This window comes from Lycorma delicatula, chromosome 11, assembly GCF_047948215.1.
Source record: "Lycorma delicatula isolate Av1 chromosome 11, ASM4794821v1, whole genome shotgun sequence".
Classification (NCBI taxonomy): Eukaryota; Metazoa; Arthropoda; class Insecta; order Hemiptera; family Fulgoridae; genus Lycorma; species Lycorma delicatula.
This window is the reverse complement of record NC_134465.1, coordinates 22,943,192-22,960,013: the sequence shown is the minus strand read 5'-3', so window position 1 is coordinate 22,960,013 and position 16,822 is coordinate 22,943,192. Positions and strand designations below refer to the sequence as shown.

Below are 16,822 nucleotides of genomic sequence, written 5' to 3'. Positions count from 1 at the left end.
TGGTGAACCTGTGTTGTTCATGGCCACGCTAATAATGTACATATTGCATTGTTGTCTGTAAGTTAGCGCGTTGTAGTATCTTTGACTATGTGTGAGTTATTACATTATAAAATGAATAGGAAAATCAATGTTCCTGCCGACTGTGAAATACGCGGTCATATGGTTTTTAAACCATTAAAACATTAAGCCGGCTAAATTCATAGGCAGTTGGTTGCTGTGTATGGTGATAATGTAATGAATGAAAGAAATATCTGAAAATTGTATGAAAGGTTTAGAAATAACAGAATTAATGTGCATGAAGAACCTTCGTGGAGGTCCTCAATCACCGAGGGCTTGTTGAAACACATCGATAATGAAATCAAAAAAGATCATCGCTCAATGATTTCTGACTTGGCCCTTCTTTTTCCTAATGCTTCAAGAATTGTTATCGGTCGCATTGTTCATAACCATTTAGGCTTCAGAAAGGTTTGTGTACATTTTAATGGAACATCACAAAAAAATCCAAATGGAACCTGCTTTGGAATTTGTGATGCGCTACACAGAAAAAGGTGATGAGTTTATTAATTCAACTGTTACAGGCGATGAAACATGGATTTCATATTACATGCCAAAGTAAAAACGGCAGTCAAGTGAATGGCATCAATCACCAACCAGGCCAACAAAGGTCAAGCCACAGCCATCTGGGTGCAAACTGATGACCACAGCCTTTTGGGATCGATTTGGCATATTGCTAATTGATTTCATGCCACATGGAATGACTATAAATGCAGAAGCCTACTGTGAAACTCTACATAAGTTATGGCACGCCATTTAAAATTGGTGACGTGGGTGGCTAACCGATGGTGTCGTCCTGTTGCACGATAATACACATCCACATGTTGCAGGTCCGACACATGATAAACTGAGAATGTTTGGATAGGAAATATACAATCCAAGACCATATAGTCCGGACTTAGCTCCTTCAGATTACCATTTGTTTGGGAAATTCAAAGAATTTTTGAGTGGTAAGCAATTTGCAGGTGACAATGAACTTAAAAATGTCTTACAAAAAATGTCTTAATTCATGAGGAAATTAGTAGTAAAGGTAGTACAGGTATTAGTAGTAAAGGTACTTCTAATTAGTAGTAATTTGTGGTAAAGGTATCTAGTTTAAGAGAAATAAAAACTATTTATAAAGTTTTCAGAATAGATTTTTTTTACAGTCTTTACTTAGAGATAATTTCCTGTATAAAAGATGCTATACTAACTTCAAATAGTGAAGACATCACAAAGCAATGAATTATGACTTAAACAACTTTATATATTTTTCTTAGTTTTGTCATTTTTTCAGAATAACAAGAACGTAGAGTTAAAGAGAAGTGGTAAAGCACGGAAGAATGCGAAAAGACTCAAACAAAACAACTGGGTACTTGGCAAACAAACAATGACCAATCTGAGAAGACTGAAAATGCTTGTTACTTTATGAATACATTCTTTAAACACAAAAAACTTAAGAGAAAGGTAGAATAACATTAAGTATCAGAGTCAAGGTATATGGATGATCTACTGTTGGATTGATTGTAATGTTAAGAAGAAATATTTTATTTTCAGCAGCTTGGCAAAAAAAATTATTTACAGTAAATTTTGAAAATGACACAAAATATTTTATTTTGTTAAAAAAATTTTTCTTTAAATTCACTTTTTTAATTTATTATAATCTTAAGTTCAGAATGACGTAAAACAATGAAAAACTACTTTATTTTTTAATTAAACCTAATTAATATTTTTTTTTTAAATCAGACATTAGTAAAAATATATAGATATATATATATTTTAGGTAAATATTCAAAAACAAAAAAGGAAGCAATTTGCTGGTGACAGTTGATGCAAATCATGTCAGATGTTTATCGTAACAACAAAGCACCTTCAATCATAGTAATTCAAATTCGATTAACAACACGGTACTAAGTTTTGTTTAATTATACATGTATACATTTTTTTTCAAATAGTTTAATCACATTTCATACAATGAATGAAGAACAGAGTAGTAAATTTAAATAAAACAGCATTTTTAGAAATAAATACTGTAATAAGACCATTCAGTTAATGACTAAATGAACACTTTGCACAATGTTTTGTATTACATCAGATCACACCACTATTAGAATGAATTAAAATGGGTAATTGTACAAGTGAAGAGAAATATTAGAAAACATAAAGCGAATACTTGACCATATATTAAGTTTAAAAAAGATGGAGTATTGTCTAGAATGGAAAGTTACATCAAACATATCAGATCTAGTCACATGACTGACGTAAATTAGTATGTTTCAATGAAATATTACTCCAGTTTACAGCCTAACATTAAATAAACTAATTAGATACTATACCCAGCCCATATTACTAACCTTATTTAAAACAGGCCTGGTTGAAAGAACTTTATATAAAGTGTCTTCAGCATGTTTACTACCAAACTGTTTCATACACTGATTAGCAGGATCAACTCTATTGTCATAAAATGGTGGTTTTTTCCAGTGATCATAATTTGTTTGTACTAAAAACCATTTACTTGTATTACTACTATCAACATTATCAATATTGTCATTAACAACGTAATTTTCTAAACTCCAAAGGTCTGCATCATGTCTACCACGAGTTATAACACAACCCTGAAAATATAGAAAACAAAATCAAAAACAGAATTTACCGACAGAATAATTAGAATATTGTAATTTGTTCAGCACCGCAGACGCATATTTGGCAACCATCGGTTCTCCACATCTCTAGATACTGGTGTCCCATGTGTGCCTTAGCCCGCAGTCCTACTTCATCAGAGTGCTCAGTTATGACCTTTATTTTCTTGCAGCATGTAAACTGAAGTATAAATTTTATTATTTTACGCTCAATCTTAGTGTGCCTTAATATTATAATGAAAGAGGAAAAAAATTCCTAGTCCATCGCAATCAAAAAGGCAAGCTTAAACATTAAAAATACTTTGTTCGATTTTGAATTAAAGCAAATTTTAGAAAACGATAACAATGATGAAGACTTTACTGATGAAACTAACTGACCTAAAAAAAAAACCAAAATAAAGATTCATCAACCAAAATAAAGATCTATAGGGTCTTATCGTCCCTCTTCTAAATTTATGCTTTTTAACTCAAAAATAAAATTCAAATTAAATTTTAAAAATAAAGTATAATTTTCGTCAAACCTTTCATTCCAGACCTCAATTAAAAGACTAATTATTATGCTACCTTAGCACAGTCAAAATACTGCGGCTATTTAAACCGTTGAGCAGGCCAAACCTTAAATAAATCACAAAAGGACATGTTTTTGATAAACAGGCAAAATTATTTTTTGCCTAATTCATAAATAAATTTTTAAATCTACTAATTCAATCATAATTAAAAATAAAAAAAATAATTAAAATCCAGTAAAAAAATAAATAAACAAAAAATTAAATTTTAATCTACAACGAACTTTAAATGATGAAAGATTCTAATCCAACAAGAAAAAGAAAAAAAATTATATAAAAAAAAGAGCTTATCCACCTGCATATAAAATTTCAAAATGAAAAAAAAAGAAGAAATTAACAAAAAGAAATTCTCGATTAAATCAATTTACCAGATAACCAGATAAAAAAGAAATGAATTTCATATCAAAACAATCCCAAGCTTATAAATAATTATTCTACAATAAAATACAGATTAAGATAGATCTTCATTATTCTGGAAAAAAAAAAATTTTAAAGTTAATTAATCCTGATACCAAAGGTACTAAAAAAAATTATTATTCTAAAATAAAATTTATTAATCCAATACTGTACAATCAACTAAATTAAAAAAAAATCAAAAAAAAGAAAGACACAAAAAAAAATTTTATCTTTGTTTTGTTGGATGGATGGTGATGTTAAAAGTATAGAAAAATTATTGGGGATAAAAACCTTGATGATTTTAATATGAGCAATATCACCGAACAGCAACAATTTTCATGGTCGACATGAAACCAGATGACCTGATATTAATTTCTACTCTCTAGCTAATTCTTCAAGTAATATTAATTGGGTGTCAGACAAGTTAAAAGTTAAAATAGATCTACTTATTTAAATCTTTTCAAGTTTTATAAAACAAAATTTTTCTGCTTTCTATTTATTAATCCTTCATTTCAGATGTGCCTGCCTTATTCCCACGTTTTAATGAAGATTTTTAGGTTAACAATTGTTATATTCAAATAAAATAATAATCGCTAAATAATAAATTCTTACAATCTTTTCTAGATTCTTATAAGTATAATTATTATAAATAAAATTACATAGTAAAAAATCATCTGTGTTAGTGTATATGTAAGAAAAATATAAAAAAAGGATTGGAGGTTGAATCAGAGAACTCTCAATTATTGTAACTGAATGCTCACCAGTCAGCTGCTGCTGCTGTGACTGGAGATTTAGAAATATTAGACCTCACATCCTACCACCCTGCAAAGGGCATTAATAAACTCCATTTTAAACCAATTTCTTACCCAAGTTAGATAAAAAATGGGCTCTTCAGACAATCAATTTTTACAGGAATTTTGATTTTTGTTATATTTTTACCAAAAGTTGTTCAGAAAAAATAATTTTGTTCTTAATCATGTGTTTTCAATTCCTGGACCATCTAAATCTTGGAAACAAAAAGTTAAAATCTAGGATCAACAGTCGATCCAAAGTGGAATAAATTTGCCTAATGAGATGGCATATTGCTGTGCAGAATGGTATGAATTCTGCAGGAACGATGTTGATTGCTTTGATGTTTGGATATGAGTCTGTAGTTTCAAAATCTTCAACCGATGTTAAAACTTAGTATAATAATAAAGAATGTGATCTGCAATCCTTCCATCATAAACAATCAGCTATGGAACCGAATAATGGCATTGATGTTAAAACTCTTGTTTGTAACCTCATAACAATTAAAATGTTTTGTTACAAACACAAGATGCAATCCTAACCAATTTCCCACTATAACTAAATTTAATTAACCGGGAACAAAATGGTTTAAGAGTTCTGTCAACTTAAAATATGCTTTGCAATAAAAAATTTAGAATTCTCTATTCCCACACACCACCTGTTACATATTATAACATATTCCTTTTCCTCTTCCAGATACTTAAGTCATTCAAAATAGACTACCTTAAGAAAATTCATACCCCATTCTCAGAACTGTAACACATGGAAGCATCTATCTAAACTATAAACTGTTTAGTGAGACCCCATTGAGTGGGTGACCGCTTGTCATAAATATTCAAAAGTCTGGAAATTGTAGTGTAAAAACTACATTAAAAAAATAAACATGGAATAAAATAACTGCAGGTACAACTTCCCTGTATGCTGTTATGTTTTATTAGAAGTTGTTGTGTCAATTAAAACCAACTGCTTAGAAGTAAAATCAGAGAAAAACTATGAAAATTAGGTGAACAGCTTTTAACAAAGGATACCCCATAACCTGTACATCAATATAGTTATTTCATGCTCTAACAATTATAGTACTGTTACTAACTTGATGAGATTTTCTACCAGCTAAAATAAAATAAACTGGCGCTATTAAATCTGGAGCAAATAATGCTTTTTGGGCTTGGGTGTATGAGTTAGCTGTCTCCATTACTTCTCTAGTTAAAAGTCCCATCCATTTTTGGTCACGTCGTCCCAAAATCCATTCAATTAAACCAACATAGCCTCCGTTAAACTTAAATCTTTCATTAACTGTCAATGCAAATGCATCCTGCAAAAAAAAGCATAAATCAATTAAACTGAAATTCTAATTACTGTTATATAAAATCTACAAGAATAAATCAAAATTAAAGTACAGTTTTTACTCCAGCAAGATAAAATTTCCACTTAACCCTTCCCTTCCTATCACTCTAGGATTTTTACTAAATTTAATAATTACTATATTAGTAACCAAGATGGTAAACATATACTATACCTTCAATATTTTAAGTTATTATTGTAATAACTTAATTTATAAAAAATTTAAGTTATGTATTGTATATTTTAAGTTATTAATTAATATACAGTGTTTCATGTTATTTGTTAACATAGATTGTAGTTATGTTAGTAATTAACAAGAAAATGTTCCAATAAAACAGAGATCTCTACAACAGTGGTAAATTGCTGATCTCTGTAGTGGGGTGGTAGTGTCTCAGCCTTTCATCCAGGGATTGCGGGCTCAAATTCTGATCAGGAATGGCATTTTTCTTATGCTACAAAAATTTCATTTACATATTCCTACGATTTTTTAAAATTTGTTAAATGCTATCTGTTTTATCACTAAATGATTAGATTATTTTAAATCTGTTTAATGATGCATAAATTTTTACACTTTGCTAAATTTTAGTATTAATTCAGGTATTTCCACTTCACTATTTACTATGAACTAAAGTTGTTAGATTCAACGAAAACTTCATTACGGTTACAAGAACGATCGGCCATTTTACCCACGTGAATGCTGAGTAGGATGTAAACAGCTGATTTAAAAGTAATGATAAAAATAAAACTATCAAAACAGAAATGGTAGCAAATGATATACAACATCTGTACTTCCTTATAAAATTAAACTCTGTATTACAGTAGAATGTTGATATACAAGCTGAAATATAGTGATGGATTGGGCCTGTCTTTCAGAATTACATCATGGAAAAAACATGGACCATGTTCGTCTTTCATGATGAATGGGTTTTATCTTGTGTACAAACACATAAAATTGTGTGTGTATATATATATATATATAAATGTAGATACATTTAGATGAAATAGTCTAGCCTAGGATTTAATAGTCCACATCCTAGGTTTTCTTAATTAATGTAGTGCTTAAACATAAAAATTACAATGAAAACTGTAACACATACTGTACCTTTTTAATAGCTGTAAGAATACCAATGTAACCAGCAAAACTAACAGATTTATATAGTGTTTTATTTTGTTTTTTAAATTCTATTTTCACAATTAAAGGACGTAAAAATTCAGGAGCTATCCAAGTCTTGTTCTGTACATCCCACCTGCCAAACAAAAATCAAAATGCTGTAAAAAAAAAATAATTTATAAAATTGAAGAATTGATTCACAGACGTATCTTACCATACAAATATACAAGAAACCAAATAAAAAATTATTAATTCTTTACCAATTTCCTTCACGAAAAAAATGGATTAGCACAGAGTTGACTTCAACATTAGAAGAAAAACTGAAAGGTTAAGGATTTAAGTAGTAAAATATAAGAAATGGACAATATAATAGAAAAGCAGGTTTGCTTTCAAAAGACCCAACCTCTTACACAATGATGAAAAAAAAATTAAAATGTTAATTAAGAATAATATTTATACAAACATGATATTTAGAATATTTTTCCAAACAGTTTTCAATGTTTTGAATTTAACTTAATAAACAAATTCCATAAACAAATCATACTGCAAAAACTAGAGTGACATATCCACAACTAACAGCATAAAAAAAATAAACAAAGAAACAGCTGTGGTGCAGAATGATGGACTGCAATGAAACGTCAAAAATGGCTCTAGTTACAAATTCTTTATATCAAAGTGGTAGAAACAAAGGAGAAAAATCTTTCTTTATAATCATGCATCTATAGGATTAAATTTTATCAAAAATAATGCATAATAAGAGGGCAGCATAAAATGGCATGTCAAAAATACACATACAGTACAGCACAACTTACTTGGATTAAAACACATTGTTCTTTTTTGATGAAATATTTACAGTAAAATACATCATATTAAAAGTAATCAAGTTGAGATAATCTACAGATATTAATAAAAACTGAATTACAAAAAAAAAAGTATGCTAATTCCTTTATTCGGTTAGTATCGGAGGTCTGTTTTCATTACTTCCGTGGCATCGTTGCTCTAGAACTACATTGAAAGAAGGAAAGTATGGTAATCAGTCAAAAATAGAGTTGGGTTTTTTGCATTTCTCAATGTTTCATGATTCCAGAACCACAAAAAAAGTAGGGGTGTAATGTTTGTGTTTATATGTATGTATGTGTGTTTGCATGTTTGAAGATTAAAAACTTTTGACTGGATAAACAGATTTTGATGAAATTTTGTAGACTCGTGTATATGGGGAAATTTGTTGGTAAAAATTTGGGGTCAATATCTACAGTGGGTGGTTTAAGTATCTTATGGAATCAAATTTTTTTTAAATTTTGCAAACATAACTCCACTTTATATTACGCTTATAAGCATGCATTCTTTTCTTACCATTTTTAAAAAAAAAATTGCCTTAAATTTTCCCTTCCCCAAAAATAAAATAGCTATCTTTTTATTTATTGCATATTTTTTAACCAATTTTTTTTATGACTTCCTGGGTATACTAGTAGTGCAAGTGACCCAAAAGAATACTTTGGTGGCGGGAAGCCAATCAGTTTAAAAATATTGATTTTTTTTTTAAATTTTTTATAACTTTTTAAGTTTATTTTTGTTTCATTATTTTCCACTACATAAGAATAGTTAACCAATACCAGGAAAGTATTAAAATTTTTTTTGTCAGCCTTTGTTTTTTATTGGGAGTGAAGTCATTTAAAACTTTTAAAAAATCATGCGTATTTTCACAAAGATGGCCAAGATAATATAAGTAGCAAAGTGTGTCACATAGAGAAAGAAATAATCAGAAGTAACTTTCTTAATTTTGTAATAGGATATAATTATCATTAAACTTAAAACTTGTATTTAGCTTAAATAATTGTATTTAAGCAAAAGATCATTTTCAACAAAATGTGTCATTGTAAATACTAATTTAACTAATCAGATAGTGACATATAGAAAAGAAAACATCCTACTAAACTTTTTAAAGTTTCTGCTATTGAAAAAATTTTTACTTCTAAAGTGAGAGATTTATTAAAATCATAGTGATGGATAATTAAATTTATGGAAATTACATAGATTTCTCTATAATGATATTAGTTAACAAAATCATCTTAAAAGTAACTTACGTAATCAAATTCTTAAGTAATACTTACTTATTTGATTACTTAAATAATCAAATTCTTAACATTGAAGAAAAACAAAAACCAGTGAAAATAAAACTTACTATAAGAATTAGGTTGGTAAGCAGTCATTTACTAAGGTATCCAGGGTTAGTTGATTTAGTGATCAAATTTATATAGAATGTAAAAACTGTAAATGAAGAAAAAGGTTTGAATATAGAAAGCATGGCATAATGGTAGTTGCAGTCTTATATAAAGAAAGAAATCCTAAGTTTGAATGCTGGTCAGGTTTCTTAATTATAAACACAATGAAAATGTCGCACAAGATTCTCACAGCAATCCTAGTTTTACACAGAATATTTTTAAGATTTTCCAGACTGCCTTTTGATATTTCCCATTTTGGACTGTGAAATAAAACACTGAAAAAGACAAACCACTGTAAAAGTTTTGATGTGAGATATTTGTACTATCTTGAGCCCTCTTTGGATTAATCCAAATGTGTATTGAATAAGCCATCTAAAAGATATTTCAAACAAATGTATTGGGTATTTTACTGATATCAACCATGATTTTTTAAAAGAATGTGCATTGAGTAAATTGATTTATTCTATTATACAATTCCATACATAACAGTTTTCAATTTGTAAATTCTAAAAAAATCTGATGTGGTCACAACATGACTTCCTTGTACGCCTATTAAATTACAGTACAATTTTTTTTTTTATTGTTATTATTGAATTATTTATTGTAATTTTGTTTTTTTTTTACAATCAGAGGTTAATTATTAATAAATCAATATATTTAAATTAAAAAAAAAGTTAGAAAAAGGAGATGAAGACAGATTCAAACCGATGTGCCTTCTTATAAGATCCAAATATTTTTAATTAAAATTTCACTTGGCTATAACTCTGAAACCAATGAAAACAAGTACCACTTATGATAATATCGTTGAAAAGCTCTCAATGAAGGCTTATTAATGCAGTTAAGAAAAAAATGGCTTTTTCAGACACTTTTGGTTCAATTGATTGCAATCAAAAGGTGCCACAACTAGATGTTACAACAGTCCTAAATCCAAAATTTAAACATCCTACAGCTAATTGTTTTTGAATTATGTGAAATACATATGCACATACGTATGCACAGACATCACACCGAAACTAGTCAAAATGGATATTTTCTTTGAAATATGAAATTTTTTGTGATCACAATACTTCCTTTACTTCTTACAAGAATAAAAATTGGAAAGAATAGCATTTATTAGTAATAAATTCAAAATTATGAATTTTTATAAAAATATTTGCTGGGAAAATTTTATCAATGTTAGTTTTTTTTTGTATATTATAATTAAACAATGAATCACATATTAATATAAACATAAAAAAATTATATGTACTACAGTTATGTATGCTGTATTTAATCTTGAAAAAAGTATCTATGAGTCACCAATACAAAATAAATGTATTTTCATCAAAAACAATTCATGAAAAAATATTTTGAATGGTTTTTTCTCTGCAATTCATTAGTTTCATTACATTTTCATCAATTTTTCTAACATTATAGTTAATTTAGGGTTTTAAAACCCATAAATTTGAACAGATACATGAGGTTATGTGAAAAAATTCAACTCTAATCCAATATGCAGTAAACTATAGAGGCACAGTTTACATAGTGTTTTTGCCACTTGTAGTAAATCCAATTGTAACTAATTTTATTTGTATTTAAGAAGAACTTAACAGAATACTTAATAGAATATGCTTGCTATAGTGAAAAATCCTAGTAGAAAATAACAATTTTCTATCATTTCTACATTATCATTTCCAAAACTGATTATTGCATTCATAATAAAGATTTTTTAAAAGAGTATCATATCCCCACACCATGAATTCACCACAGAAATCTTTAATATGATGGGAAATATAACACACAAAAGAAATTGATTCAAATTGTGTTTTAATATAATAATACAATAAGACAGACAGAAGAAAGTTGTTATATATTCTGAATGTCAGAATGTATGAGTAAACTACACAGAACAATATAGAACAATGACAATTACTAACAGAATCTATTGTTTTCTTTCTGTAACTTCTAGTAGGGCATCCTTATCACCACTTTAGCAGGACATCTATTCAACCAAACATTGTGTTGTTTTATTTTATGTATATATTTCACTAAAAATGAACTTCATTAAAATAATAATCTGAGAAAAAATAAGATTTTATAAAATTTAATCATTTTTAGGGCAATGATAAACATTCTAGGGCAAATACACCAAATTTCAGAACATTTTCAGAACCGGAGAAGTGATTTTCAAATTCCAGTTTTTCCAGGATGCATGTGGGAACCCAGTCACATCAGTGTAATGATAATTTTAAAAATTCTATATTTAATTAGTATTTGTACGTAGATATGAACAAATTCTAAATTTTCAAAATTCAATCATGCAAATCAACAAAACTAATTTCAACAAAACCTAATTTTATTCTTACCACCAATGTTCATGCCTATCACAGTTAAGTAATTAAAAAACATTTTTTTTTTTAATGTAATAACTTACCCAAGAAACAATCCAAAATCAAGATTTCTACCAAGATACATTCGTTTATCATTGCTTTGCATAACAACTGATGTACATGCGCTAAACAATTCATAAAATATATTATAAAGTGTTACTTCTCCAACAGTAATACCAGTTGCTGAAGAAATTCCAATTAATTCTTTATAATATTCTTTAGGTAATGTCTTAGTTACAAAAGGCATTAACAGATCAACATATTCTAATATATTAACACCAAATAACTGATATGTATTATTTTTTAACATTTGGTACAAGGCTAATAACTGGAAAAAAATAAACAAAAATTAATAAATAAAATATAAAAAGAAACAAAAAAATTGTGTAGTTTCCATTCTTATAAATATAAAAAATGAAATATAAAAATAAAATCTTTTGATAAGTATTAACAAAAACTGATAAATAAATTAGTTTATTATCAACCAATCATTATTTGAGCATTTTCAGAACAACTGTTTTTTTTCTGTCAGGATGAGCTGCTCCTGATAAAAAAATACATATAATATTTAAGGGACTTGAAGATTGTTGAAAATTAAACATTGATGTATAATTTAAACAGTAATATTATTAATATATTTATACAGTAATATATAAGTGTGGAAACGGCTTCATATTTCAAAACTGAGGGATAGTAGATGGTAGAAACTAATGCTTATCTATATACTCACAAAATTACTACTATAAGATGCATTTGAAATTTTTAATTCCATCTTGGATCTGCCATATGAATCAAACTTTTTTTTTAATAGGAAGGTGGACATGTAATGCATGATTTTAACGTAAACATTTACGTGAGAAATTATGGTCAAAACTGTTTCTCAATAAATGCCTCTGTTTTCGAGTTATAAGCGATCAAATCTGCAAAAATTGTGGAAGTAATAAAACAAGATAAAATACCCCATAATAACTTTTTTACTTTCTATTATCTTCAGAAGTACATCCAATAATAAACTTTAAGCAGTTAGTGTTGGAATTAATAACCCAAAACTAATAGTAGCAGTTTTCATAGTAATAAAAAAACATAGTATAAAAGGATTTGGATCTTAGGCAAATCGGTTCAAATCAGACTTCATCTCCTTTTTTTTAATTTTTTTTTTTAATTTAAATATATTAATTTATGAATAATTATTAACCTGTGTTTTTACGATGAATAATAATTCAACAAAAAAAAAAAAAAGAAAAAGTATTAGAAGTTTTTAATGAAATAAAATTTTATGTACTTCTCTTTTTAAAAATATATCTACATGTAATTTAACAGGCATACAAGGAAGTCATGTGTTGTCCACATCAGATTTTTTTCAAACAGTTAATGTTTTCATAAAAAGAAGGAAAGAGTCGTAGACTTAGATGGTATATGTGATAGAGAGAGAGTAGAAATTTACAATAAAATGCAAAAACTTAATTCACTGACAATAACATCAACAGTTTTTAAATTCATTTATATCTATCCTGATCAAAGCAAAGTTCAAAATATTATTTTTTATCTTATAAATTAAAGATTTTTTCCTTAATATAGCTTTTAAAAACATAAATAAATAGAATTAACGAAAAAAAACATGATTAAAAATATATACTGGTAATAACAAAAGAAAAATCTAGTTTAAATTGTACTAAACCAGTTTATTATTTTAGATTACACTATCAGCATAAATGATAAATATAAAATAAATTACAATGACTCATATATGCATATTAAATATAGCAAACATATTAACTATAGTATTAGTTACATATTTCATAAATGCAATAAATAAAAGTTTAAAATTAACAAAGAATTTATGTATATATATATATATATATATATATATATATATATATATATATATATATATATATAATTTTTTTTTAAGATTTATAATGCAAAATGTATCTTACGTTCTCTCAGGTTATTACTAGGTTCTTGTGATAAAAGTTTATTATTTACAGTAATTTTGAAACCAACCAATCAGTGATAAAATGTCAAACTTAAACCCCATCTTACCGACCCTCAGAATTCAGGTCATTCCCCTTGACCTCTTGTCACTTCACCACTATGCTGCTTATTATCAATAATAAATAGATCTGTGTAATGAATGATTTATTACTTTTCTGTTCTAAGCATTTAGTCAACTCGTACAAAATAATTATATATTATATTTAATTTTAATCAGTAATGTTTATGAAGAGACTGGTTCAGTCCCATATTTATATGTCAAGTACTTTAAGAATAACCTGAACTAAATCAAAGTCATATTTTATTGTACCTATAACTATACTCACATAAGGAAATTAGATTTCAGTGTTAATTAAATTAAAAAAATTCATCTTGTAAATCTATATATTAAATGAGAAGGAGCTTTCTCTTAATCACCGTAAAAGATAATAATAGACCACTTTAGATTTCAAAAAAGAAAAATTGAGGATTAAAATCTGCTGTCCTAAATTTACATAAAAATTATGGTTCTGATAATTGATCAAATATGTCAAGTTAAAGCAAGTTATGATTTTTGCATATATTTTTACCATAGATATTGTGTTTTTTACTAATCTTAACATTTTAGGGTCCAACTAATTCATCTAGATAAAAAAAAACATACAGATGTATGTATATATGTGTGCCATACTGTTTTTGGTCTTATATCTCAGGATTAACAAACCAGTTTTTTTTGTTTAAAAAAAAAACAGTTTTTTTAGGTGATTAAAAATTAAAAAAAATAAATAAAAAAGTTAAGTAAAAATTAAACTTTTAGAAATGAAATCTAAATTTTTTGAATAACTAAAACTTTTATAGTTCTAATGTATTAATTTCATTCTTATATTTCTGCAATTAAAATAAATTCATCTTTCTGTTATAATATGCGTTTGATTTGTCTTTTGAAACTTAGAAGGCACTTTACTGTTATATAAAACTAAATCTAAATATGTTCATAAATTATTTTTTCTTTATTTGGTAATCTCTTTGTTTAAAAATATGATTTATTTATACATGTGTGCATATGTGTTTTAACACACAGACACGCACGCACAAGGTTTGATAAAAAATTAACAAGAATTTTGTATTTTCTCTGAAATTATTTACTCAATTTACAAAGTTTATCCCACCCCCTTCAAAACAGTCCTACTGTGATATTACGCACTTATGCTAATATAGCTTCCAGTTTGAAAAATACTGATGAAACGCATCTTTGAGTATCGACTTGATCTTGGTTAGGAATTTCCCTTTTAACTCATCTATTGTTGTAAAACATTGTTACTTGGTTCCTTTACAGTTTGGGAAATAAAAAGAAGTCACAGGGAGTCATGACTGGAAAATAAAATGGCTGCGCCATCACTACAGGATTATGTTTTGCAAAGAACTGTTGGATAAGTGAAGCAGTGTGTGCCAATGCATTGTTGTGGTGCAAAATCCATGAGTTGTCTTTCCAAAGTCCGAGTCATTTTCTCCAGATTATTTCACACAAATTGCATACAATTTGTAGGTAGGTAGTACCCCTTGTTGACTGTAAAATCTTGCGGTAGGGATTCACATGAATAATTCTATTATAGCTGAAGAAAACAGAAGTGGCGTCACATTTGACCAGACTTGATGTGCTTTTTTTGGTCTTGTCTCCTCAGAAAACTTTCAATGGGATGATTGAACCTTCATCTCAATGTTATACCCGTACACCCATGTTTAGTCATCAGTTTTGATATGTTCGAGAAAGTTGCAATAATGGTTTTGCAATGCTGGATTTGTTGAAAACTTTAAAGTTTTGGAACAAATTTGGCTACGATCCATCTCATGCTCAAGACATTAGTAAAAACTGCTTTGCATTAGTCATATGAAATTTCTATTTCTTTGGTAATCTCTCTAATGGTGATACTGCATTAGCAAACACATTCCCTAAGTTCTTCGACAATTTCATCAATGATTGATGAAAATCAAGTCTGTGTGTCTAAGAGAACCAGACCTTGCGTCTCCTTTGATGTCTTTTTGCCCTTCCTGAAAGAGTTTGTACCATTCATAAATTCAAGCTTGTAACACAGCATCATTGCCAAAGGCCTTCTTTAACACTTTAAATGCTTTGCTACACTTATTTCCATTTTTAATGCAAAATTTCAGATAAATAAAGAAGTCTGATAAATTCTTTGATCTGACATTTCACCACACAAAAAAATCACAGAACACAGTATAGTAAGTCTTGCTTTTTGCTTACCAAACACAAATTAAGCGTTGCAACTGGCAGAAAATTAACACATACATCACCGACAGTACTACCAATATACAGAAAAAGATTAACTCAACTGACAAGATACAATGCATGCAATTAAAGATTCTTGTTACTATTTGATCAGACCTCATGTAAATAACATTTATAAGTAAGTATATATAATTATTTATATCATAATTTTAATAACTTAACAGAAGTATAGAGCTTATATTAAAGTAATAATAAAATTAAATTGCATTTTAAAGCATTATTTATATATATATATATATATATATATATATATAATTTATAATTTATAAATTGTATATTTTATTTGTGTTGCACAAAAAAAGGATTGTAATGGAAAAAAAGGATAAAAGGATAAAGGCTAAAAAAAGGGTAAAAGTTGAGGGTTTAAAAGCTGTTGAAAGCAATATCAGTATATGACCTTCACGCATCTATCAACTCTTTTCAAGTAGGTTATGCTATTCTTTTTTTAAAATCAAGAGTCATCTTCAACAAAGTTCTATGAGGAAAAACATTAAAATCCAAAGAATATGAACCAATTTTCTTCAAAAACATTTCGTAATTTTACAAAATTAATCGAATAAATTTTAATTTTATGAAATTAAGATCTATTAGTTATAATTTGTTTTCTCCCCATTTATATTCTATTAACAACATAGAAGTCAAATCACAGTTCAACAGTTACTTTCACAAACATTTAAATTAAAAAATTTTGAGTTAGTATAGTCAGCTGAATCCGAAAATGACTGAAGTACATTAATAATTTGGTCTATTGCATAGCGATCCCATATACATCCTTGTAAAATGTGTCAATTTCCTAAAAAAAAGATGGAAAAACTTCTAATATTTTGTGATAATGTTTACCATTATTTTGGATATTTCCCACTCAATTAACAACCAAACTGATTCACAATCACTGTATTTGCTACGTATATCAATCTTTCATTCTCATTCTTCTATGTATTAAAAGTATCCTGATATTATTCGTATTCTCAAATATAATGTATAGTAATTTATATTCAAAATTTCTGTAAAATGTGTAATTATTTAACGCATATACTTTTATGGCATAAACAAATTCTAAACAACTACTTCAAG

General features: G+C 27.6%; 1 protein-coding gene across 2 annotated transcripts in view; it reads right to left on the bottom strand.

The window, feature by feature from the left end:
* Positions 1-16,822, bottom strand: part of LOC142331998 (acid ceramidase-like) — a 37,188-nt gene that overhangs the window by 8,068 nt on the left and 12,298 nt on the right. For both annotated transcript variants that reach the window (XM_075378051.1, XM_075378052.1), the window contains 4 exons: positions 11,511-11,794; positions 6,867-7,011; positions 5,514-5,735; positions 2,388-2,648 (listed from right to left, as the gene is read on the bottom strand). In XM_075378051.1, the coding sequence (XP_075234166.1) occupies positions 2,388-2,648; positions 5,514-5,735; positions 6,867-7,011; positions 11,511-11,794 (912 nt within the window). The remainder of the gene's footprint in view (positions 1-2,387; positions 2,649-5,513; positions 5,736-6,866; positions 7,012-11,510; positions 11,795-16,822) is intronic.